Below are 25,644 nucleotides of genomic sequence, written 5' to 3' on the forward strand. Positions count from 1 at the left end.
GGAAGATGATAGAAATTAGACAACTTTTGAATGTTAAATAACAGAGTTAAAGATTAATAAAATTTAATGGCAGACTGTTTATTTATCTATAAAAAGACATTTGCAATACTGATGAGGTCAAAATAATAGGGAGACCGAAAAAGGTCGCCTTAATCCAGTGGTCTCCCTAAGCCAGAAAATATATCCTCCCTGGTCTCCTAAAGCCATATGTCATATATATATATATATATATATATATATATATATATATATATATATATATATATATAGGTAAATTCGTACATATACAAAAAATAAACATGGATTTCCCACAACTTATGATTGTATGCAACAGAAAATCAAAAACTATAATCCTTTTGAATGATACCTGGTGAAAGGTTTGGTCTCGCTGGGTGCTAACTCTATCTGTACTGGAGATGTCTTATAAGGAAATTCACTGTCATCATCCTTATCTTCCGAGTCCTGGATCAGTACTTCATTAGCCAATGCATCATCTCTCGCCTACAAAAGATACAAAGAATACTGAAGTATCTGTCTTAAAAATCAACAATTTTACCAAAGTTTGGGATGTAATGATAAGCTTCCTTCAGCATATGTATCCTATAATTTTGTCCCAGTACGGTTATTTTTGATAGATTTTGATTGAAAGAAAATAAACTGCATCGCGGCATCAAAATATTATGCTACACCGGTAATGATTATTCTATGAAATTTTATTCTTCAAGAATCCTATTTTTAAATTTTCATAATTGCTGTGAAGCATGTTTTATAACAAATCTGACTGAATAATGATCCCAATCTGTGTATTAAAACTACAAAAAGAATTTTTTAAAAAAAATCACGTATTGATACCATTGTGAACCATTTCACTCCTACCACATATTGGTAGAGGACTATCCCTATGGGAGAGGACTATCTAAGTTTTTGAAACTTGTGTCCAATCCCTTTGACATATTGTCAATAAAATATGTTCAAAACATATTGGTATACTTTTACAAGTTTACAACATGTTCATGTCTTTATGTTAATAAAGAATTTTTATAGCATAAATGAAGATACTGAATTATTCCACTTGTTTCTAAATTAATTTTTGAAATCAGCTGTTCTTGAACCATGCAATTATATTAAAGATTACAGTATCTACAAAGTAGGTTAGTATCAAGTACCTTTCCAAGGTCCTCTTCTTCATCTTTGTCATTAACCCTTACTGAGGAATTGAGGGTTTCTCCGTCCTCATCTGTCACTGTCTCCGTAGTGTCTGATTCATCTGTCTTTCCTGGCTGTTCCAACCCAGTGTCATCATCATCATCAAATCCTGGAGTCTGCGGATGGAGAAAATTACATTAATTTTAAATTCCAACTATTTGACTATCATAAAAATGTGCAGAGCACGTCTCAAAAATACTTTTCTGATACGCAGATTTTATGAATATATGCGTATATGTCACACAGGAGCTGACCTGTGTAGCAGCTGAGCAGTACTCATCAGCCGAGTATGAGGCTGGTTCTCCTAGTCCCTCCATGAGCTTGAAGAAAGCCAGCTCATTAAACAGAGCTTCTGACATGTCCACTAACAAATCTTCACCACACTGTCTCATCCTATCAGAAACAATTCTTTTACTTAAAGCAATAATCTACTCTTATAATCTTCCTTGAAATGGAGAATTAAAAAAGTGATCTGCAAAATATACATGTACATGTATAACATTTCTTTGATTTCAACTAATCACAAACTGTCAAATCCACACTAGCACCCAAGAGATACTTAATCTGTGAAGTTTCAAAAATAAAAATTTGTTTATAGAAAGTGCCAGTTTAAAATAAGATAGGAACTAGACACATACTTTCTGCCCTCGTACTTGGCCAGCGTATCTTGTAGTGTAGAGGACATCTGATTGCTGAAGAACCTAGAATACTGAGTATCCTCCCCTTGTCTGGCCAGGGAGAGAACTAATCGTTTGATGTAAGCCAGGAGCTGGGTGGAACACACACTCTCCATGTTCTCCTTGATGACTGGGATCACCTCCTTCATGATGCCTTTTATCTGTTGATCTAACTGCTGAGTGTCTATCTTTGGATACTACAAATGAAATTTTACCTTAGATTAAAACGCTAAGAAAATATTCATGTTTTGTCCTTAAAAAAACAACATTTAATCCTTTTACAAGAGGTATACTTAGTCCACTGAGAATTTAAAAACAAATTAAAACAAAAAAAAGGATTTTGAAACACTGGATGTCTGAATGACTCAATTAACACATGATTTAAGTTAACAATTATGCATCGAAACATAAATTTAGAGCTTTCCATTTCATTTCCCATCCATCAAGCATACTGCACTTCACACATGGACTACAATTGTTCTGATGACATGAAGGTTTAGCACGTATTTATTTATCAACACTCAGCATTAGTATTTCTTGATCTTTCAGATACTACACATTTTATATCCCATGCACTTACAGACATGGAGGAGAAAGAGCTCTCACTGCCTTGATCTACAGCAGAGCTACTAGCAGGCTCTGCTCCCCTTATCATGGCCTGCTCTCTCTGTTCTCTCTGCTGGGTCAGTGCACGAGCATTGGCCTCACCCTCAGCTATCTTCCTATCATATTCCCTCATCCTTGCCAGTGCCTGAAAAATACATTACATTTATATTTTTTAATCTTCAGTAGAATTATTTACCAATCAAAATGTTATTTGCAATTTATTTCCTAAACTGTTTTGTTGTTCAAAAATTGGGGAAAAAATCTTGACCAAAAAATGGTGGATCCATTTTCAGTGATTATTGTTTTCAAGCATGGAAAAGGTACACTTTTAATGTCAATTCAACAATCTGTTGAACCTAAAAATAGTCCCCAAAAAAGTTCTAGACTAAAGTTAAATATTGAAACTTAAATTCCCACATACTCTTCAAGATATTGAAAACTGAGTTTTACCTTGTCAAGATTTATGACAGTGTCACCCAAATAATCCTGATTAAAAGGACTATCCCAGTAACTGTTAGATGGGGTAGACAGGGAACTGTCATTGTCGGCATTCTCCTCATAATCAAATGGATTGTTCTGTAGAGAATGGCCTCCAGATAAAGTAGGCTGACTACTTCTTGAGGGTAGTACATTCTTTGGTTTAGTCTGTTGAAATAAGAATTTTATAATATAGGAGGAAAAAAAAAGTTTCAATAAATATCTCAAAATTGTACTGGTGTACTGTATTGCATATACAAGCATCAGTTTTGAAATATTGACTCATTCTATCTTTATTACTATAAGCTTTACAGCTTATCAGTACATGAAAATGCAATACGATACAAGCAAATATTGTACAGAAGTGGGTAATTTACAGGAAAACGTGTACATACATAATTATACATAGTTAGTTGGGAAACTAGACATCGTTGAGATGGGGAGCATCTCAAAGGGCCTTGTTTTTAGCATAGGACATTAAGAAGACAGACTCTTTATCCAAGGGCACTCTTTAGGGGAAGTTTGAGGTGGATGGGGCTACTGGGAGAAAAACAAGAGACCCAAGGGCCTTAACGGTCACCTGAGTATAATACAACAATTTAGAAGTTAAATACACTGACAGATGAAGCTTTTTTGCCCTAAAGCAAGAGAAGTAGGAAGATCAGGATCAACAAAATAATTAGTCTAGTATTCAGTATCAACTCATAAATTAAGTTCTAATCTGTGCTCCACTTAACACTATCACCATGCAGACTATTAACAAACTATTAGTGCTTCTGTACTATTTTTAAACCCATATTAAGACCTCTAGCATTGACCTCTCTTATGGTCTTTGAAGAACTTTTAATAAGATAAGTTATTTTTGTCTCATTTTTATTTATCTATTACATACAGGTCTACCTGATTATTAAAACTAAGAAAATACTTTTTGAATTATATGATAAACATTCTTGCATAATTATCTTATTCTATTTACCTTTCAAATACATTATTTACAGTGATTAATTATCAAAAGTGAACGGAAAAGGGGAATAATTTCTCTCAGTAAAATACAAATTAATAGAGCCCTGCCCAGGACTAGAATGCTTAGACAAATGGTCCAGATGTTCAAAAATCTGGTAGAAATACGCTTACTTATATCATTTAAACTTTTACTCAGTTTTCTTCCGATATGCCCAGAAGCAGAGAAGAATTTCACAGGTACAATGCATTTTCACTACAGATTCAACAAAGCCTTACCCTAACACCAGAACCCAAGACCAAGGGTCAAGAAATTTACAAATTTGGAAGAGTTACCCTCATCATCATAACTATGGACTTCAAAGAATTAACACTTTTCCACTATATTATCAAAAGCCCCCCCCCCCCCCCCCCTTCGTTATGCCAGAACCCCTGACCCTAGGACCACAAGATTTAAAAATTCTGTTCGAAGCTCCCATTTTCATCATAGCTAAGCAATTTATTTATCAGCTCAACGCTAAGGAGCAGACAGGATTAATTAATAGAATTAATGCTTTTTTACTATATAATCAATAGAGCCCCCCCCCCCCTTCCTCAAGAGCCCCAAAAACTGAAGCCACATATTTAAAAATTTTGGAAGAGGCATCCTTGCCTATCATAATCATGCACTTAGTTTGTTTAAATAATCTCCAGTAGCAGAGAAGATTTTCAAAGAATCAATGCATTTTCACTATATAATCAATAAAGCCTCGTCCTAACACCAGAACCCCTGATCCTGGGGCCATGAAATTCACAATTTTTGAAAAGGCATCCTTATGCATCAAAACCATGCACTTAGTTTGTTTAAATAATCTCCAGTAGCAGAGAAGAAGATTTTCAAAGAATCAATGCATTTTCACTATATAATCAATAGAGCCCCACCCTAACACCAGAACCCCTGACCCTCGGGCCATGAAATTCAAAATTTTTGAAAAGGCACTTTTGCTCATCATAACAATGTACTTAGTTACTTTATTTAATACCCAGGAGCAGAGAAGAAGATTTTCAAAGAATTTATGCTTTTTCACTATATAATCTATAGAGCCCTGCCCTAACACCAGAACCCCTGACCCTGGGGCCATGAATTTCACAATTTTGAAAGAGGCTCTCTTGGTCATCATAACTATGTACTTAGTTACTTTATTCAATACCCAGGAGCAGAGAAGAAGATTTTCAAAGAATTAATGCACTTTCACTATATGATGTATATAGCCCCACCCTGGGGCCAGAACCCCTGATCCTCGGGCCATGAATTTCACAATTTCTGAAGAGGCACTCTTGCTCTTCATAACTATGTATTTAGTTAATTTTTTTAATACCCAGGAGCACAGAACAAGATTTTCAAAGAATTAATGCATTTTCACTATATAATCAATAGAGCCCCACCCTAACACCAGAACCCCTGACCCTGGGGCCATGAATTTCACAATTTTGGAAGAGGCACTCTTGCTCTTCATAACTATGTACTTAGTTACTTTGTTTAATATCCAGGAGCAGAGAAGAAGATTTTCAAAGAAATAATGCACTTTCACTATATGATGTATATAGCCCCACCCTGGGGCCAGAACCCCTGACCCAGGGGCCATGAATTTCACAATTTCTGAAGAGGACTTCTTGCTCATCATAACTATGTACTTAGTTACTTTATTTAATACCCAGGAGCAGAGAAGAAGATTTTCAAAGAATTAATGCATTTTCTCTATATAATCAATAGAGCCCCACCCTAACACCAGAACCCCTGACCCTGGGGCCATGAATTTCACAATTTTGGAAGAGGCACTCTTGCTCTTCATAACTATGTACTTAGTTACTTTAATTAATACCCAGGAGCAGAGAAGAAGATTTTCAAAGAAATAATGCACTTTCACTATATGATCTATATAGCCCCACCCTGGGGCCAGAACCCCTGACCCTCGGGCCATGAATTTCACAATTTCTGAAGAGGACTTCTTGCTCATCATAACTATGTACTTAGTTACTTTATTTAATACCCAGGAGCACAGAAGAAGATTTTCAAAGAATTAATGCATTTTCACTATATAATCTATAGAGCCCCGCCCTAACACCAGAACCCCTGACCCTGGGGTCATGAATTTCACAATTTTGGAAGAGGCACTCTTGCTCTTCATAACTATGTACTAAGTTACTTTATTTAATACCCAGGAGCAGAGAAGAAGATTTTCAAAGAAATAATGCACTTTCACTATATGATCTATATAGCCCCACCCTTGGGCCAGAACCCCTGACCCTGGGGCCATGAATTTCACAATTTTGGTAGAGGGCTCAATGCTTGTTACAATGATGCCAACAGTTTGACTGCTTGATGTCCTGGAGTAAAGAAGAAGATTTTTAAAGATTGCATTATTTTTGGTGGTTTTAGCCCCACCCCTCAGGCCCCAGGGGGGCAGGGACCATGAAATTCACAATTTTTGTTCCCCTTCACCCATAGATGCTATATGCCAAATTTGGTTGAAATTGGTTATGCGGTTTCAGAGAAGAAGCTAAAAATGTTCAAATGTTAACACACGATGCACGCCGACGGACGAGAACGGATAGCAATAGGTCACCTGAGTGACTCAGGTGATCTAAAAATGCTGAAGAAAAGAATTTTACAGAGATTTGTTATAACCTTGACCACTAACCTAGAAACTTGGCTCACAGACACTAAACATCCTCTACTCATGGGCACACTGCAGCTGAAGACTGAACCACGCAAGGCCAGGGGTAAAGAAAATATGCTCAGGACAATGATTTTACAGAGATTTTCAACACTGACCTTTGATTTAGAAAATTAGTTCAAGGTCACTGCACACCCTTTACCCACTGGCATTCTATGGATGAAGTTTGAGCTTGACTGGGCCAAGGGTAGTGAAAATATGCCCTGGACGGGATTTTTTTTATGCAAAGAGATTTTTTTACCTTGACCTTCATCAAGAAAATTGGCTTATAGTAACAGCACACCCTCTACCAAGAGGCATTCTATGGGTGAAATACGAGTCCAACTGGGTAGAGAAAATATACTACCAACAAGGATTTTACACAGAGGTTTTATGACTTTGACCATTGTTCTACAAAATTGGTCCAAGGTCACTGCACACCCTCTACCCACAAGGTCTCTATGGGCGGAATATTAGCCCAACTGGACCAAGGCGAGAGAAAATACAATCTGGACAGGGATCTAAGACAGAGAGGTTTATCCACGTTAACCTTTGATTTAGAAGATTGATTCAAGGTCGCTGCACACCCTCAACTCATGGGCAATCTATGGGTGAAGTTTAACAATGACTGGGCCAAGGGGAGACAAACTATGCACAAGAAAAATGAAATCGGACGGATCCATGGATAGTCATTATAGAGCAGCTGCAGAGCAGGGCCCTTAAGAAATAACACTTATTAAATTACAAGATTACTCACACCAATTAAAATGTTTGATTAACTACATATTTGTAATTGTATGCCACCAATTTTGATGCTTTATCATCCAAGAAACATTAATTCTATGTATGTATAATACTGACCCCAACATCCTCTTCTTCCTCAGTCATCAGGCTTTCACTAGGAGTAAGTTCAGAGGCAGTGTAGTTATACAAAGACTGGGCATTCATCCAGGGAGGAGGAGGCTGTAAGGCAACAAAAGTTTGCAAATAAATTTCAAATTCCCAAATCTGAGTTTTTACATTTTCTCCTGAACTTTTACGCCTAGTCTTCAAAAAAAAATAAACAATATTGTCATCAAACATGTTTAAACTAATTACTTGTATACATTATTATCAATTTGAAAGGGTTGACTCACTGCTTCCAGGACTGAGTTATTGGTGCTGGCTTGTTCAGTCAGATGTTTTGAGACAATGTCCCTTATGCTGTAGAGAACTCGCTGACGTAGATAGTCAGTGGTCAGAACTTGGAGCTCCCTAAAGAGTTCTATCAAGAAGTGAGGTCTATTCTCATTCTGAGAGATCAGACTGGCTACTTCTGAGTAGATTGATTCTCTCAGAGTTTCAAACAGGGAAAATTCTGTCTGCTCATTAGAAAGACTGTAATAAAATAATCAAGACAGGCTTAAATGTTCAAGTATATACAAGTTTATTGATATTGTAAGAAACATGTCCATGTACTTTTTTTATTATTATATATTATGTACTTTATGACATTAAATCAGCAACCATGCATTTGAACACTACATATAGCTTTTATTACTCAATCATATTTTCTCCTTTTCAATATTAACATTAAGCAGTCCTGTTCTGTACTATATATACTGTCATTAAACAATCTCTTTCCTGGCCTTGCATCTTACCTGAAATCTTGCCCCATGTTTTCTTGTGCTTTAGATTCAGCCTGTAATCTATTAGATACAGTACTGGCAATACTGCTGTTTTCTAACTGGAATCCCGCCCCGCTAATCCCTGCACTAAGACCTGGGCGATAATCCCTACTGAGGAACCCTGAACCTCGCTGCCCCCTGCCTCTGGAATCTGGACTTGCATTCTCACCTAATTTATGAAATTCATGAGGTTAAAATTTGTAAATTAAGGAAACCAAAGTGCAAATAAAAACCAGAAACTGAATCCAGTGCCTTCTATACTTACCATAGTCATGTTTACTTGAAGCAAGGGACATGGTAGACCATTCACTCTGTGTATTCTGGCCTTGGCTGCAAATCAATTATTTGTGACCTCATTAATATGTCTTTTTAATGAAAATAATGAAAATAAAGAAACAAAGATTTCATTCAAGATATAAAAATTTTATAAATGGTATGAAAACTTGGTCTTACATTTTCTTTCTCCTGAGTATTTCTTGTAAATTGAGGGGTGGTACTACATCAGGGCTCTCAGAAAAACTGGTCTGTTGTGCTTGTGATGTCTGTCTCCGGCCACGATCAGACAGACTGGATGTTTTACGCTTCACGCTTCTGTCAGCATTATGCTGTCCTACAGATGTGCTTTTGTTACGTACACCTCTCCGATGCTGTTCTACATTACTCTGCTCCGCAGTTTCTGGTCTGTCTGATGCAAACACCTCTGTGACATTGACCCCTCCAGCAGCTTCACTTAACAGCAGATTCTCATTACTTCTGTTTGGAATGGATCTTGGCTGAAAATTGAATCCTACTGATGCATTTGGAGTTAGACCCCTAGAGTCTAGCCCTGAGGGCAGAGATGTTTGGGACCTGTATCTTGTGGGTTCCTCTGATGGAGCCTGTAGGGCAGGGAATCTGGGATCCAGGACTGAGGGCTCAAACATAAGAGACAGATTCTGCATTTGTCTCTGCATGTTCTGCATTTCCACTTGCTGCATGGTTATCTGCTGTAGGCATTGATTTAAGGTCAGCATTAATTGTTGTTGTTGTAATTGCTGCTGTAAGGTATTAGGGTCAGGGCCACGTAGACCAAAGCCTGAAAACATCAACAGAATTACTGCAATCACTAATTGTTAAGTCAATCAGGATTATTTTGCTTCTGTTTTAAACTGCTGTTCTTTACAAAAAAAAATGCATAAAAGTATAATGACAGAGAGACATTCTTTACTGGATATTTTTGATATCACTGTAAAACTAACAAAACAGATGAATCTCAATGTCTTTCATCTTGTTCAGCCGTACCTGTATTCGTTAGGTTGGACTGCATCATACTGCTGCTCTGATTGGCCAGTAGATTCTGACAGAGGGTAGCTGTCCTCTCCAGCTGCTGTTGTAGATTATCATATCCTCCCCCTGGGGATGACATGGGTGTGTCATTGTCCTCATCATCCTGAATGATATCCTCAGGAGCTCTGTAATTCTGTAATACAGAATAATTAAAATTAGCTAAAAGTTATCTTTTTAAATAATAGATAAGTACACATTCTATGAAACAGTTCTTAAATGGTCAAAATGCATCTGTTGCTTTGTTTGTAATTTTTTTGTATCTTTTTCTTTTTGCTCTTCTTTTGCAAGAGGTGTCAGATTTGGTTGTGGAATTGAAAATTCCTTAAAAATAGATGAAATATTGCATAGTCTACCTCCTGTTTCACTCTCCTGCGATAGGACTTTGGTCTTGCCCCTGTAAGTAAATAATAATAATTACAAAGGTTAAATAAAGAACATTTTGGGAGTTTAAAAATAGACTATGAATGGAAATACATGTATTTGTGACTACTGTAGCTCTAAATATTATAAAACAGTATAAGTTCTGACCTTTGGCTTCCTTAGACCTTGGAAAGGTCTGCTGTTTACAAGACTTCATCTTCTTCCTCTGTTGTTCTCTTGCCTGCCTTCTCTGCCTGACATCATTCTCTATAGTATAAGTGTTGTTGTCAGAATCATTCTCCTCCTCTTCTTCTTCTACTTGTAAAATTCCATCACTTGGATACCCTACAAAATAACCTGCTGTGTTGTACTCCACTGTCGTATTAAAGTACATTCCATCAATCTTTCCTATAAATTTTATCAATCTATTTAGCATTCAACACTATCCAAACAAGTTAACCAAATGATTTCAATGGGTAAAAGGAAATTTCTCCATTTCACATAGAGATAATTTCACGGACCATCATCCTCTTCCTCCTCCATGTTTGCTCCCTGTTGTCCATCATCATCCTCTGTAATACTTTCCAGATTATCAACTGTGGATCCACCCCATGTAGCCATTGTAGCATCAGCACTGGCACTCACTCTGAAAATTATATTTCAGTTCAATTTTAGAATTTAAAATCTTAAAAGTAACCCAAATCAACTTCTTCTTGTGCCTTTAGCTTCCTTTTAATGAAAATGTAACATGAATGTATAATGCAATTTTCTTAACCAATTTGCTTCAAAAGCACGATAAGACCCATCCACTCCCTCCCCCCTCCCCCCCCCCCCATTTCTAGACTAAGCAAATACTGAAAGAGCACTGCTTTCATTAATTTTTCACACAGTATTACATGTACATGTAGGTCTAAGTTTATCCACTGCACGTCAACTTTAAGTTGGGCAGTGAAAAGGACTTACCCAAATGCATCAGTGGTGTATGATACAGTGTCACTCTGGTTGTCTTGATTCTTGCCGTACTGCTTACGACTGCCGTCTTTCTTCATAATGGCCTCTAGTTCCCGCTTCTTCTGTCTCAGCTCCTCTCTCAGCATCCTCTGTTTTCTCATCTTACCATACACTTCATCATTTGAGGAAACTATTAAAACAAGAATCCCAAATGTCATCATCTTAAAAAATCAATCCAAACTAAGTACAAATTAACTGAAGACTTCTTAAAAAGAATCAATGGCTGTGTTTCAATTAACAGTATAACAAATGTATGAGAGAAACCTACACGTGACTACTGGGACACTGGTGCGTGTTCGTTCACTGCTGACTTCCTCATCTTGAGGTGCTGAGGCATCAACAGTATCCTCCCGTTTCCTGGGTTTCTCTGTTTTTACCTCAGTCTCCTCCTCCTCCTCCTGATCTTCCTCCCTTTCCTACATCATCAATTAACAATAACTTTACAACTTCAGTGTTAATCAGACTTTACACTCAGCACTTTTATCAAAATGTGATGCATGTATTTTTGCACTTTTTTCAACATGTTTCACAAGTGAACAAAACTGAGCGTACTATACATGTATATCTTTCATTATTTTGACTTATATTTTGAGGAAACAATTTAAACTTGACAATTCTTTTACCACAGTGAATCTATCATGCAGAGACTGTAACTCCTGCTGGATTGCCAGTAGCTTTTGCCTTTCATCCCTCAGCTGCTCAAGTTCTTGGAGCTGTTCCTGCATTTTTGCTTCATAGAAAGAATCCCTAAAATAAGAAGCACCAACAGTCAAATAATTTGAAATAAGCAAACTACAATGTACATAAAATTTTATTAAACTGCCATTAAGGTCAAGTTTTTTTTGTTTGTTTGCTTGTTAGAAAATAACATTGAAATTTCTGCATATTTTTTTTTTCTACACTGTCTATATAATAGGTTCTGTAACTGTCATCAAGATCTAAATCTTTGAGGATATCTCAACTTGGTAATGAAGATTATTAGAATTGGTAGTGGATTGCTCATATTTTGTTGGCATTTCTGATTTCTATGAATGTTTATGTTTGCTTACAAAAGCTGACAATCAACTTTGGAACCTTGGAAAGAACTTGCCTTTCTGCCCTATTTGGCACTTCTCCCTCACTTGCTTCATTTTTGTCATATTGTTCAGTGAACTCTGGCCGTGCCTCTTCCAGTGTGGCAGCTAATTCTGTGATACTGTCAGGAAGAGCTTGTGCAGCATCTGGTGTATGCTGTACCATGGATACAATGCCCTGAAGCTGCTTCAGTTTCTCTTTTGCAGCTTTTAATTTCCTAAAGTTAAAAATAATGGAAATGCTTCATGCCTTTTCTTCCCATAGGAAAATAACTTTAACACAATTACTTACTTTTTCCTAATATTTGAACAGTTTTTGCAGACATAAAATTTTAAGCTAAGGCCATTCCAAGTTTTTTCTCTGTTTAGATTCACCCATCTTTCAAAAACCTACCTACCTATTCGCAAAAAACACACAAACCAAGAAAAAATAAAACAAAGAATTGATAATCCTAAAATTGAGGTCAATCAAAGGATTTGATTTCATTAATCTTTTTTTCTCATAGAAAGATCTATTCTTAAGCAAAATCAGATATTAAATGCTTAAAGTTTACCTAACATGACATATTGTAGACAAATATTTAGAGACATTAACTGAATTCAAAGATTTTGACCAAAATAATCAGTTTCAGGACTCCTGATTTTGTTTGTTTTTTCTGATACTGGGTGTCAAAAACCTACGCACACGCGGACGCTAAACATAGAAAAAACTTGGAATGGCCTAAAAGAAAACAGTACTTTTGACCATATGCTGCACACTGTGTGGTAATACAAAAAGACACAATTACCTGACTTTTTCCTGTATTTCTGGGTCATCTCCCCAGGGTCCCAAACTAGAGAGGTTGGACTCCGACTCCGAGCTGTCTGACTGAGAGCGATTGTCTTCATCAGACTTTGATACAGTGCTGGCCTGTGGTTCTGTTCCACCAGAGGCTTGAGACTGTCTGCAAATCAACAAAGATAAGATTTATTTGCAAATTTACTACATGTGATTTCTAATCAATATTCGAGTTCAATACTCATATCGTATTCATCTTGAACCCCACATTTCCACTTTTACTTTGGGTTTATTCCACTATAAGAACTCAGTGAAAATGACTTTTAACTCTATAATCAACTAGTTTTGATGTTTATAGTAATATTTTAAATCATGACAATGGGTTATGCAGTGTAATATCATACATTATGTTTTGGGCAGGTATTCCTTGTCCATAGCCCTCTATCATATTCTGGAATGCTGTCCTTTCATCCACAGCAGGAATTTCCCCAGCAGCAGTAGAAGTCTGGTAATACTGAACTAGTCCACGAAGCTGATTCAGCCTTTCCTTTACTTCTTGAAGCTTTCTGTGAGAAAAAAAAAGTACTAGGAATTACTAGAAGCTTAGCTAAGCCAATGCAATGAATCTAAGCATTATAATTGGCATAGGTAGATTACCTTTTTTAGACAATGTTTAATTTCCAACATATCAGATACTACAACAAGGAGTGTTTACATACTGGAGTTTCTCCCTGGCTTCTAGTATACTCTCTAATTCCTGAGCCTCAGCAGCTGTTTGGTCTGCCTCAGCTAAAGATGATATTCCTGCATTTAAACGCACAGCAGAGGCAGAGGGTCTTGGAGGTGGAGGCAAACTTTTTGCTATAGTGAAATCAGGACAATAAGAACACATTCTAATTCATCTTAAAGTTTAATTTTTAAATACAATTAGATTTAATACATGTATTACATATTTTGAAATATTTTGCTCCAAAATGAAATATACAAAATCAAATTTTTCACTACACTTGATCAATGTGCATTTATATAGTATTCTTTTTTTAAACCAAAGACATAATACTAAGCAGAAACCTTTAAAAATAAAACTCGACCATCCATTCACCATATTCTTATCAAAATCGTTTCCTTACTCTGAGGAATGTTTGCAGAAGCATTATTAAGTTGTGTCATGACCTCACTCCTCTCATTGCGTAAAGAGTTCAGCTCATGCAGCAAAGTGTCCATTTTCTGTTTCTTTTCCTGTAGTTCCTTCAGTTTGTCTTTCAGCAGCTGTCTGTCCTCCTCCAGGGCACTTGTGGCGGCGGCGGCTGCTGCTTCTACCTCTGGATTACTCTGTCTCTCCATTAAGTCAGTGTTCTGAAAATCAAAATGTCATAAGAAATATACAGAAACTCACATAGCAAATACCTGTAGTAATTAAAGTTCAGTTTACAGCAACATATACAGTGGGTAGATTTCACTTCTTTTGTTAAGCTTCTGAATCTCATCAATTTCTTTCATATACCATGTTATTACATCCATGTTTTACATTTACCTCTTTTAAATACAAAACATTGATTATTTCTTACAAACACACTGTCATATCCAAGTTCATATAATATATAGCATAAACAGCATTAAAAGCCCATTTTCTAACCTGTTCTTTGAATTCATTTCTTAAATAATTTCTTCTTGAATTCAGCTCAGACGAGGAATCATTCCTCCCACCAGGGTTGTGTACTTCTACTGGTATTTCTACTGGGATGTTCTGTGCTCCTCTTGAAGCTAAAACAAAATAAACAATAAAATGAACTAAATATTAATGAAAATCATAACAGGAGTAAATACAATATAAAATGAACTAAATATTAATGAAAATCATAAGAGGAGTAAATACAATATAACGACAAGAAATCATTTCAATTTTATTAACCACAAGAAACATTTCGAGTTAACCTTGATTTCCTCGCTCTCGAACCTCTGCTAACTTCTTTTCTGCATCTTTCTGTATGGCAAGTAATGCGGCTTGTCTGCCTTTTAGAGTCTGCATCTGAATGACAGACAAAAATTCATCTTAATTTTACACATTTCTACATAGAACAGAACATTTTTCTTCATCTTTTTTCCTTATTTTTTACCTGTTCTTGTTGTTCCTTTAATTTCTTCAGGAGTTTTTCCTGTAACAGCAGTGCCTGTAAACCCTCCATATCCCCACCTGCTGCTGCCAGCTCCTCAACATCAGCATCAACACCCTGTTAATATTAAACACAAACCTTTCAATGGTCAACAGAAAAAAAACATACTTACATCAAAATAATTGACACCTTATTTCGAACCCCATACACAGTTCCTCATAACTTACATATTCATCCTCCCAATCCAGGTCTTGTCTGGGGGAGTTGTCTGTGTTCTGCATCAAAGCATTTTCAATGTCTGACATCAGTGAGGTCCTCTCATCCTGGTCCTCATCCTCAAACATTCCAAGCCGATCCTCAATTTGAGGACGTGAACTTCTGCTGCCTCTTCCCTGGTTCAACTGATTATACAAAACATCTTCTGTGTTGGCCTTAAAACAAATAAACTCTATTTACTGGTGTGGTCAATTTAAGAATTTGCATTTTTTTACAAAGCTGTTCTAGATCAACTGCTGAACTACAGTACCATCAGGACAAATTTGAAATGTATTGTTAGCACTTTTCAACCAGAATTTTTATCCAACTTGGGGGGAGGGGGGGGGGGGGGGTCATCAAAAGTCTAAATTTGATTCCATGTCACCATCTACATGTCAATCCAATTTCATCATTTCATAATTTGACCTTTCAAAGTTTTCAGAGACTCAAAATAAAGATATGTTAAACAATTATTTTTCCTTTTTCAGTTTAAGCAAATTTACCCTTCATCTCAAGAATGCAGATGAAGTTACTTTTAATTATCTAAAATTCTAAGCTTTTTACTGGATAATCATATGTATCTATTGCAATGACAGATAATGATTTATGAACAACTCTGTTATTAACCAGATGGGTTGAACATGGCACATGTACCTGTTGTTTTTAAAGGTTGATAGTGAATATTTGACTGTGATCTCTTTTAAATTTATAGCTTTTTTCTAACTGAAATCTCATCATTCCACATACTGAAAAACGAGAAAATATGGCGCACTACTAATTTCAGCACCTTTGGCGCAAGTGCTCCTGAATGCTAAAATTTACTGTGGTTTATTAAGGGCCTTTTTAGGCTCTGTAAGAATCAAAACTGCCTAGTTTTTGTTGACAATGCATTAAATAGCACTTTGACCCTTGGTGGCTGCATTTCTATTGAGAATGACATAATTTTCATGCTAGTCAATGCATTATGATGTCATAAATCAGACATTATTCCCATATCCTGAAATTTTTTTTGAAAATGGCTGGAAGTTGAACTGTTTTCTTTTTTTTTTTAATATTTCATATACAGCACAACTTCTGATCCAAAATGTGCAATTATATAATAGTAGATCTGTGTTTGATGATTATAAAAGGTTTTTTTTTTTTTTTTTTGGATCGAGGGGTGTGCTCATATTTTAATTCTTTGCTGAAAGTACTCAAATTCACACGTTTTCTGCAAAATTACAGAACATTGCAAATTCACAAAGCCTGTTTTCAGATACCTGGACTCTCAGAGAAACTTTATTATAGGAAATGAAAGCACTTACCGTAGTCTCCACAAAATATTCATATTTGGAATGAGATAGGATGTTAGTCAATAAATTCATATATCTACAGGGCCATTTTTCGCATAAAGTGAACCTGGCTCTTTAATTACATTATTTGAATCAAAACAAAAAATAAAATACCATGTACATCAGTATATATCTATATGTAACATTTTAAAGCAAAACACAAAAAAATAAACTGTATGTTAAAATATCTGGTACTAAAAAATACATTCTAATTTAATCTTTTCAAATAAAAAAAACATAAATTTTGATCATGTTGACATTACTCTGAACATGGTGAACAACAACACAATTATTAAATAAGAAGCAGTAATAATTCAAATTTTCTCTCTTAAGCTCTCTCTCTTTCAAGCCAAAGAAATCAACACAAATACTTCAACAACAAAAAAAAACAACCCATATCCACTTTGAAACAAAAGCTTGGTGCTATTGACAATTAACTGCAGTAAATAACATACCAAAGGTCGATACTGCATACTCTGAGAAAGATCAAAATGCAAAATGAATTTGCTGTTTTAGATATTCTCAATTATTTTAATGCCACAGAAAATGTGATTCTTAACGAACATGATCATAATTAGATTTTATTTTTCCTCTGTGAATCTGACTTGCTTTAAAGCAATGTATTTCCCCCACAATAAGACAATCATTCTACTAAAAAAATATTATCTTCACTTGTAGTCTAGTAATTTAAAAAATAAACAGTTCAAATATTATACTTGTAAAATTTCAAATAACCATTGGTAGTCTAAATTCTTTGCAAAAAGGTTTGATAGTTATCCAAATTTAAATGAAAGAGTCATAACTTACAGTGGTGGCATCTGAAGTCTCGGATTGGAGATCAAATTCCACAGATTGAGTATCTTCAGCTGTGTCTGGTCGGGTAGGCTGCTCACGCTGGTTCACAGAGTCCAGTAAAGAAGCAGAGTCCTCTTTCATTGACTGATAAAATAAAAAAATTGGTGTATACATGTTGCAATATTCTTTTTTCATAACCTTGTCAAAAACAAAAACCAAGAAATCACATACAGGTAACTCTCGAAACCTCGAAGTCAGCGGGACCGAGGAAAAACTTCGAGAGATCAAGAGTTCGAGTTTTCAAGAGTCCGGAATTTTCCGGGTTTGTTGCAGGTTTTAAAATTAGTCTTACCGGATGTAATGATTTTCATGCAGTGCTAACCTTTTACACGTGGTTTTTATATAACAGCGATATTTTTTCGTATTTCAGATGAATATTTCATTAAACTGAGTAAAGCAAAAATGTATATCGTCATATCATGTATATTTATTTATTCTTTGTAATACGGACATCATACTACGTGTTCAGTACATGAAAACGACATTTTACAGCGTCGTACATAGCATTGACTATTCCAAACATGATCATTGAACGCAGTTCTGTAAGTATTTGTCCAATACTAGTCGTCATATTGACATTGAGGCTGTTTCTGCTTTTTTTCATATTTCATTTAATTTTGACACTGACTCGAAATAAAAATTAAATAAGTGTTTTGTCTTTTAAGAAATTACCACTTTTCAAAGACACTGCGTCTCTAAATTATCGTAAGACAGTCGATGATAATTATTTTAATAGCATATAGGCAAAATATGATTCATTATAAATCAATAATCACCTTGCAGCATAAGTGTCACCTGAATAAACATCCTGTTCCTCGAGACCCGCGTCTTCTGCCTGGGGCCATTTAAATGTCCAGGTAAAGGTGCTAATTATATAATCTTGTATACACATAGCCACTTCGAGGTATCGAGGGTAAATTCTAATAGAATATGCATAGCGGGACTGCATTTTGACTTCGAGGGATCAAGGGTTTCGAGAGATCAAGAGTTCGAGAAATCAAGAGTAAATTTGCTTAGTTATATAGTGGAAAAATTCGGGACCGGAGACTCACTTCGAGCGATCAAGAACTTCGAGAGATCGAAGTTTGAGCCATCAAGAGTTACCTGTATTTTCATGTGCCAAATTAGCTATTATCACTTTTTATTATGGTACATTGGTTCTAACCATGTTCTAATTTTTAAGCCCTAATGATCCAACCAAAAGGACAACATAAATGAACAACAAACCAAAAGTTGTTGAAGCAGGGACAAATATGCCTTCTCTTGTTCTTGCAAATTCTCCAAAAGCTTTTTGAGTTTTCCCACATCCTCAGTCTGCAAAAACAGAAAACAAGAAGTTTGAAACATCTACCCTATTGTTTTCTTTTGCATCACTTCTATGAGATACAAAACATTATGAATGATGTTTACTGTATACAGGGTTATTTCACTCCATGCTAGTTTTGCCCCGTTACACTTGCTTTGATTTTCTCCTCCTTTTAATTTTGCCCAGGCACACTGTGTTATGAGATATAATAATGAATTTGCCCGGTTTTGAATTTGCTCACTGTTGACAATGACAAAATAAGTGAAAATAAAATGGGGATAAATTTTCCCTGTATGCAGTTTACAGGGCTTGACATTAACTTTTTTTTCCTACTTATCCATTCAGACAAGTCAGGGTTTGACACTAAGGCACGTCCGACCAACCCAGTCTAGTAAATGAGTGGTCCAGTCGTGTGAAATGTATGTTAACTAGACCGATTGGTCATGTTGATAAAATAAAAAACCCATTTCAGTCTTTCAAATAAATATTCCAAAAACTTTTAAAGAATTTTTCTTAATTTGTCCGATTGTAAACACAGCCATTACTCCGTAATGAAAAAAATCCCCGTATGACACAATCGCTACTTTTAGTCACAGTTGTAATAGACAAGTCGCGTTCGAAATTAGCGTTGTTCAATATCAATATATGGTTTAAATAGTTACTAAAAATATATTTAGAATTAATTTAGTAATATTAAAGCTTACAATATTCGCATGTCTTGATGAAACCAACTCGATTTGCTAGTCGGTCAAATTCTTGACGCGCGAGAAACGATTTCAAAATTAACTCATTAAAATTAGCAATTATAAGAAATGAATTTGCAAATTTGGTCAGGGCTAGTGATTTTACGGTCAGGGCTAGTAAAAATTATGGGAAGTAGCCCGACTGGTCTAGTACTCGTAAAAGTTAATGTCAAACCCTGCAAGTGACCAAGATATTTACTTGTCCGAACTTCAACTTCACTTGTCCGAAAAATTTTCAATAAAGATCTAACACTGTTAACTGAAAAACTAAAAATAAAGTCCACTACATGTGCATGATGTTATTTATAAATACAACAAACGCATAAAACTAAATTTTATCTAGACTTTCTGTCCTGACAACATAAATGCTGTCAACATAAAACTGAATCCAAACTTCATCAGTTCCATGCCTTTGCAGTAGTATGCAATTAGTGAACTTCGATCCCGATCGAGTGTACTCATTACACAGCGATCTATATCAGGATCGAAGTTCGGTTTTTATGTACTGATTCCGTCTTAAAGTACCGGTAAACTTTCAACAGTCGTTCTTTATTAAATATTTAGAGACTTCTTTACATAAAAATGCACTTGTCCAATCGGACAAGTGCCCATCAATATTCACTTGTCCTTATTTTTTTTTTTCACTGGTACTGGACAAGCATTAATGTCGAGCCCTGGTTTATTATATATTATTTACACTATTTTAACAGACTCTTCTACCTGAGAACCAGATTTATTCACTGCATCCATCATGGACTTTGCTTGTTTGATGTAATCTCGAATCTGCATTAGTCTCCCAACAATCTGTCCTCCATCAGTCTGAAATATATCCCATGAATATGATAATATGATAATCTGTTAATGTACTTATACAAATTCACTTGTACACCAAACCTGAAAAAAACAGTGCCATATTTCAAAATGGCAGGTATTATCAACAAGAAGTAGCTAAAACAAATGCTATAGCAAACAATTCAAAAATTTGTATATCACTTTTTTAATTTCTCATTTCAGAAATGATAACAATGATATGTTGATTGACTTAAAACACAAAACATAGTCAAAATTTTATAATTAGATATCTCACCCCATCTAGTGTTGGTGGTTCATCACGAGTACTCTTTGAGTACATACTACGTGAAATGCGTGGTTCTGATTCTCTAGGTGGTGCCAGCTCTTCACTAGATCGGGACACATCCTGGCGCATAAAGTTTGGGATGTTGGCCCTTCTTGATGGTACATTTCTCTCATTGTTCTTTTCACTATCATTGCTTACCTGCTGTTAAAAATGTATAATGACTTAAACACTTTCAGTAAAGATTTCTCTACCTGGACATTTTCAAACAGGACAAAGAAAAAAATTCTCATTCACTGGAACAGAACAGATAAGGAGTATCATGAAAAGACATTCAGTACTGCTTAGTCAATTGAAAGATTAAAAATAAGAAACAAACTATTTCATTTCCTACAGTCTACATGTATGGTTTTTATATACAGTGTTTGAAATAACTGTGCACTCAATCGCCCAAGACACAAATTTTGCTGTAGGCAATTAAATTTGTTTGTATCAATGCCCAGCTGGACATGTTAAAATTTCCACTAATTAAAAATTTACATTGATAAATCTATCTGGTATTGTTAAATTGTACCAATAGCAGTGCGTAGCCAAGCGGCAGAGCTTGTCAGTCTATATAATTGGGATCGATGTTATGCTGACTGAGTCCAATTGCCACAGAAGAGCAGAGATGTCTTAAGATTGCAACTTGCCAGCCACTTGCAAGACATACAGTGTAACTACTTATATGGTTTTACAAATGTAACAAAAATAATTGAAGAAAAAGGCAATACTTTTCTTGCGCTAGTAGATCTTTGATGGGACTGACAAGTTTTATCAGCAGTCAGCCCTAGCTATCTTAAGGTGAGTTTCAAACACTGATATATACATGTATTAGACTTCATACCTTAAATCTAGAATAAAAAAGAATTACTAAGAGGTGGCTCCAAAAAATCTGTTCACTTGGTGCAAATAAATTAGGTTGTATTTATGTTAAGCAAATTAATCATGAACTCTGATGTTAGATAATTAGTGAACTGAAAACAGCAAAACAATGTGAAATGAATGAAATAAAAGCAAGGATACAACTAGCGAGAAAGTAATTAATATCAATGACTAAACATGAGTAAGGAAATAGGAGTATTTACTTGTACATATTTCTATCAAGAAAATAAACCTGGATAAATTGCATGCCCCAAGTTACTCACTGATACTTACATCTTCTTGATCACTGAAAGTTAATTGCTGACGCAGATTTTCAAGAGCTACCCTTTGAGAGGTTGGTGTAGATGGGGTAATTCGAGTGCGAGGATAAGTAGAAGGCGTATGACGAATTTTTTCAGAGGGAGGTGGTGAGTCGAGACATAATGACTGCTCCCTCTCTCTTTCAGGATTGCCTTTCTTTCTGCGTTTAGTATTATCTATGGGAGCCCTTGGCTTCCAGTCAGAAAAGTCCTAGGTTGAAAACATTCTACATAGAGATAGACAGCCAGAACTAGAGTATCTAATAGAAAATGTAGATTATTGGACAGAGACCCATTTATGTAGATAAATGTTCTGATCTACAAGTGAATGATCTGAAACTACAGTGAATGTCGTTTTTTAATGAAGAATTTATGTGCCTATTTGTTAACATGCTCAAATGCTGATTGTGTTAATGAAAACTAATAATTTTTTTTATGATGAAAAGTAAAAGTAACAATATCCGAATAAAATTAAAAGAATGTTTTCTAGGAAGTCATTTAGGCATTATGAGAGGTACGGAATACCTACTTGTTCTTCAAAACTAAGTTCATGTGATTGTTAATTGGATGAAGAGTAGTAAAAAAAATTCCAAAATGTTTCATAAAACAGCAAATGTTAGATGATTAAAACACTTCAAACAATTAATCAATTTAACAGAAAAGTAGTAAGCATCTCACAGTTTGAATAATCTCCAACTAATATGTGATAATAATAATAATCTCTCTTTAAAAAATGAATTTGAAAGCAAAATGTAGCCCTGCAATATGTTCCATGATTTTTTTGTAGTAGCAGTCTGCTATGAATAAGAATGAAAAAGGGTAATAAATAAAACTCCACTAGTAAATAAGGCAAACCTATCTAATAAGATTCTAGTTACCCAGTTATTTGGACGATGTTCCAGCGGATTGCTATGATTACTGAAATTATCATCTTTGTCAGAAGCACTAGTAGTTCTCTGCCAGCCTCCCCTTGGTCTAGGATCTGTGGCTGCAGTTTTAAAGGGATGATGCCCTCCAGTTGCCATATCACTGAAAGCAAAAACTAAACCATGTACTTGCATATACATGTACATAGGAGTCACTATATCATGAAGGTATTATGAGGGACTAACAGGAACTTAACCATATTCAAGTTCATAAAATATAGAAAGAAGTTCTAATACCTGATACTGAAATATAATATGAGATAAAATGTAACAATACACATAAATCATGTAATTAAACATATATATAAAATCATACATTTCTTCCTTCAAGGTTTTAATGATTTTGTGTATGCAGTGTTTTAAATAAAACAAACAAAAAACTTCAAGCTGAAAGAATTTTCCCCACTCCAAATCTCTGTTCGAATGCGAGACATTATGATAAGAGCGCAAAGACCTGTCAGACACTACTAACAATGAAGACCTTACATTAGAATATGGGTATATTAGTGGTAAAAACTACACATAAAAGACTCTCATATCAGTAAAAATAATTATACATAATCAATTCTAATTCCATTTTGACCTAAACATCGAGAAAATTCGGAATAGTCATGTGCTTTTATCTAGAGTATTTGTATTGAGTGATGATCAACAGAAATTAATTCTTATATATCCATTTCCAATGATGTATAACACAAACGGTCGATTTACATTAAACTTCAAATACACTTCTTATAGCTGCATGAAATTCAGTGCAAGTGGTTGCATGCTGAATATTTGCATTTTCAGAGTCAATCATTAAAAAATATGATCACGTCAGCAAAATCTGCAATTTAAATTGATTGAATAAGTCAATAAATCACAAAAGCTGAATGAAAAAATACTTGCTTCGTACAATATTTCCTGTGTATTTTTAATTTAAGCGTGTCTGCATTACTGCTCAGCGTTCCTCAGAAATTCCATGGAAGCCATTTTGACGCTGCGGAGCAATACACACACTTTGCTAAACGAAAGTTTTGGAAGTTTTAGGAAAACTTCATTCATAATCGTAAATTCTGATCTGTTACTGAATTATACTCTTGGTGTCAATTCTGATTTTGTTATCTTCAGAATTGTTACCGTGTAATTGTGGATCTATATTTATAGTCGGATGTTTCTGTCCACGCTTACATTGTTGTTCGAGCCCGATTTAAAAACAGGCTAAATCCTTGAAAGACATAAAGAAACTATAAATATACTTAGTACATCTTATCCACAACTATGAAAAATCTGACTGTAGAAAGCATAATTAACATTAAATTTTTTTATGCATTAAATGCATATTTCTCTATTATAAACATGCAGCTTTACTGTATATATACACCCACTGATACATTTATGTAAATTTGTTCCATGTTTTGTAGAACACCCCTGCTCCTTAGCTCCGTGAAAACAATATTTTTCTCTCTTTTTTTTTTAAAAATTTATTTCAGTATATTTTCAATTGGATAAGTTGTGCTTGCCTCGACCTTGTGTTGCTCTATGTCATTGATGTTCGAATTAGGGACAACACAATGGTTACTACTAGCATTACATCCATGTAAAATATTTCAGTGAATTGATTTCAGCAGCAGATGTTTGTGATGTTGTTTAAAGAACCGCAATTAATGCAAACAAAATGTTGTCTTCGATCATTTTTAGCTCACTCGAGCCAACACAAATCAGAGCTTTTCTGACCGAAGGATGTCCGACGTCCGTCTGTCGTCTGTAATCTGTACATCGTCTTTAGACTTTTTACATTTTCGACCCACTGGACCATGCAGTTTCAACCAAACTTGCCAGAAAGCATCCCTGGGTGAAGGGGTTTTAGGTTTGCTCGGATGAAGAGCCTGATGGCAATGCCCTCTTTCAATGAGAGTTATAATTAGGAAATAAAGAACAACCAAAAATAAATAAATAAATAAATAAATAAATAAATAAATAAATAAATAAATAAATAAATAAATAAATAAATAAATAAATAAATAAATAAATAAATTTTAAAAAATGGGAGTTTTATTTAGAAATCTCCTTCTTCTCAAGAGCCACTGATCATGAGTTTCCTTATAATGTAGATTCAAATTTGCTCAAATCATGACCCTGCAGCTATATGGTATGGGGCCACAATAAGGATCAAAGTTTAACATAGAAAAATATCTAATATAGTGAAAATCATGAAATTAAAACATCTTCCTCTCGACTGAGAACAGCAGGACCATAATTAGTCTTATGGATACGAAAACATATCCTAAGACAGTGTAGATTTAAATTTATTCATATTATGTCCCCCGGGATAGGGTGGGGCCACTATATAGGGAATCAAAGTTTTACTTGGGGATATTCTAAGAAAAAAAGGTCATCTTTAAGTTAATTCTTCTCAAGAAAAGTAAGACCATGATGATTAGTCATATCAATATATAATGCAGGTATCATCAGCTACATGGTTCCAGGATTTAGGGAGAAGCCACAGTTGGGGATCAAAGTTTTACGTGCATGAGGATTATAGGAACATTTTTTAAAAATTTCTTCTCAAAAACATCAGGCCATAGTTAATGTATTCATATAATTGTATATACATGTATATATATGCAAGTATCATAAGGTTGTGCAGATTAAAGTTTGTTTATATTGTGGCACTCTGGGAAAGGCCGGGTGGGGCCACAATTTTATGAATTAATGCTCTCAGTTTTACATAGGAAAATATTGGAAAATTGTCAAAATAGTCTTTTCCTCAAGAAAAACAGAGCCATGATCAATGATATTGCAAGCATCCTCTGGTAGTGGCAGATTCAAGTTTGTTCAATTCATTAGCGCCCCCCCCCAACGGGGTAGGTTGGGCCACATTATGGGATCAAAATTTAATGGGCATACATGTATATATATAGGGAAAATTCATTTAATTAAACGTTTTTCTCAAGAACAGCAGGACCACATATGCAAGTATCCTAAGGTTGTGCAGAT

At 35.2% G+C, this 25,644-nt stretch overlaps 1 protein-coding gene across 1 annotated transcript in view; it reads right to left on the reverse strand.

Annotated features, from left to right (window-relative positions):
• Window positions 1–23,647, reverse strand: part of LOC133191862 (pericentriolar material 1 protein-like) — a 54,647-nt gene extending 31,000 nt beyond the window's left edge. Inside the window, exons 1-35 of the mRNA XM_061327598.1 lie at window positions 23,561–23,647; window positions 22,618–22,768; window positions 21,714–21,950; window positions 20,529–20,720; window positions 20,162–20,260; window positions 18,620–18,706; window positions 17,345–17,476; window positions 16,993–17,013; window positions 15,179–15,382; window positions 14,955–15,068; window positions 14,773–14,866; window positions 14,474–14,601; window positions 13,968–14,193; window positions 13,557–13,698; window positions 13,242–13,403; window positions 12,848–13,003; window positions 12,077–12,277; window positions 11,610–11,733; window positions 11,255–11,402; window positions 10,939–11,116; window positions 10,497–10,621; window positions 10,144–10,320; window positions 9,969–10,009; window positions 9,571–9,748; window positions 8,743–9,364; window positions 8,555–8,619; window positions 8,263–8,458; window positions 7,759–7,999; window positions 7,484–7,585; window positions 2,940–3,134; window positions 2,464–2,634; window positions 1,845–2,080; window positions 1,461–1,599; window positions 1,167–1,322; window positions 368–501 (exon numbers count right to left, since the gene is read on the reverse strand). Of these exons, the coding sequence (XP_061183582.1) occupies window positions 368–501; window positions 1,167–1,322; window positions 1,461–1,599; window positions 1,845–2,080; window positions 2,464–2,634; window positions 2,940–3,134; window positions 7,484–7,585; window positions 7,759–7,999; window positions 8,263–8,458; window positions 8,555–8,619; window positions 8,743–9,364; window positions 9,571–9,748; window positions 9,969–10,009; window positions 10,144–10,320; window positions 10,497–10,621; window positions 10,939–11,116; window positions 11,255–11,402; window positions 11,610–11,733; window positions 12,077–12,277; window positions 12,848–13,003; window positions 13,242–13,403; window positions 13,557–13,698; window positions 13,968–14,193; window positions 14,474–14,601; window positions 14,773–14,866; window positions 14,955–15,068; window positions 15,179–15,382; window positions 16,993–17,013; window positions 17,345–17,476; window positions 18,620–18,706; window positions 20,162–20,260; window positions 20,529–20,720; window positions 21,714–21,950; window positions 22,618–22,764 (5,570 nt within the window). The 5' untranslated portion in view covers window positions 22,765–22,768; window positions 23,561–23,647. The remainder of the gene's footprint in view (window positions 1–367; window positions 502–1,166; window positions 1,323–1,460; window positions 1,600–1,844; window positions 2,081–2,463; window positions 2,635–2,939; window positions 3,135–7,483; window positions 7,586–7,758; window positions 8,000–8,262; window positions 8,459–8,554; window positions 8,620–8,742; window positions 9,365–9,570; window positions 9,749–9,968; window positions 10,010–10,143; window positions 10,321–10,496; window positions 10,622–10,938; window positions 11,117–11,254; window positions 11,403–11,609; window positions 11,734–12,076; window positions 12,278–12,847; window positions 13,004–13,241; window positions 13,404–13,556; window positions 13,699–13,967; window positions 14,194–14,473; window positions 14,602–14,772; window positions 14,867–14,954; window positions 15,069–15,178; window positions 15,383–16,992; window positions 17,014–17,344; window positions 17,477–18,619; window positions 18,707–20,161; window positions 20,261–20,528; window positions 20,721–21,713; window positions 21,951–22,617; window positions 22,769–23,560) is intronic.
• Between the last annotated feature and the right edge of the window lie 1,997 nt (window positions 23,648–25,644).

The sequence above is a fragment of the Saccostrea echinata genome, unplaced genomic scaffold, assembly GCF_033153115.1.
Source record: "Saccostrea echinata isolate AGI-Se365-2 ecotype Australia unplaced genomic scaffold, CSIRO_AGI_Sech_v1 ptg000025l, whole genome shotgun sequence".
Classification (NCBI taxonomy): Eukaryota; Metazoa; Mollusca; class Bivalvia; order Ostreida; family Ostreidae; genus Saccostrea; species Saccostrea echinata.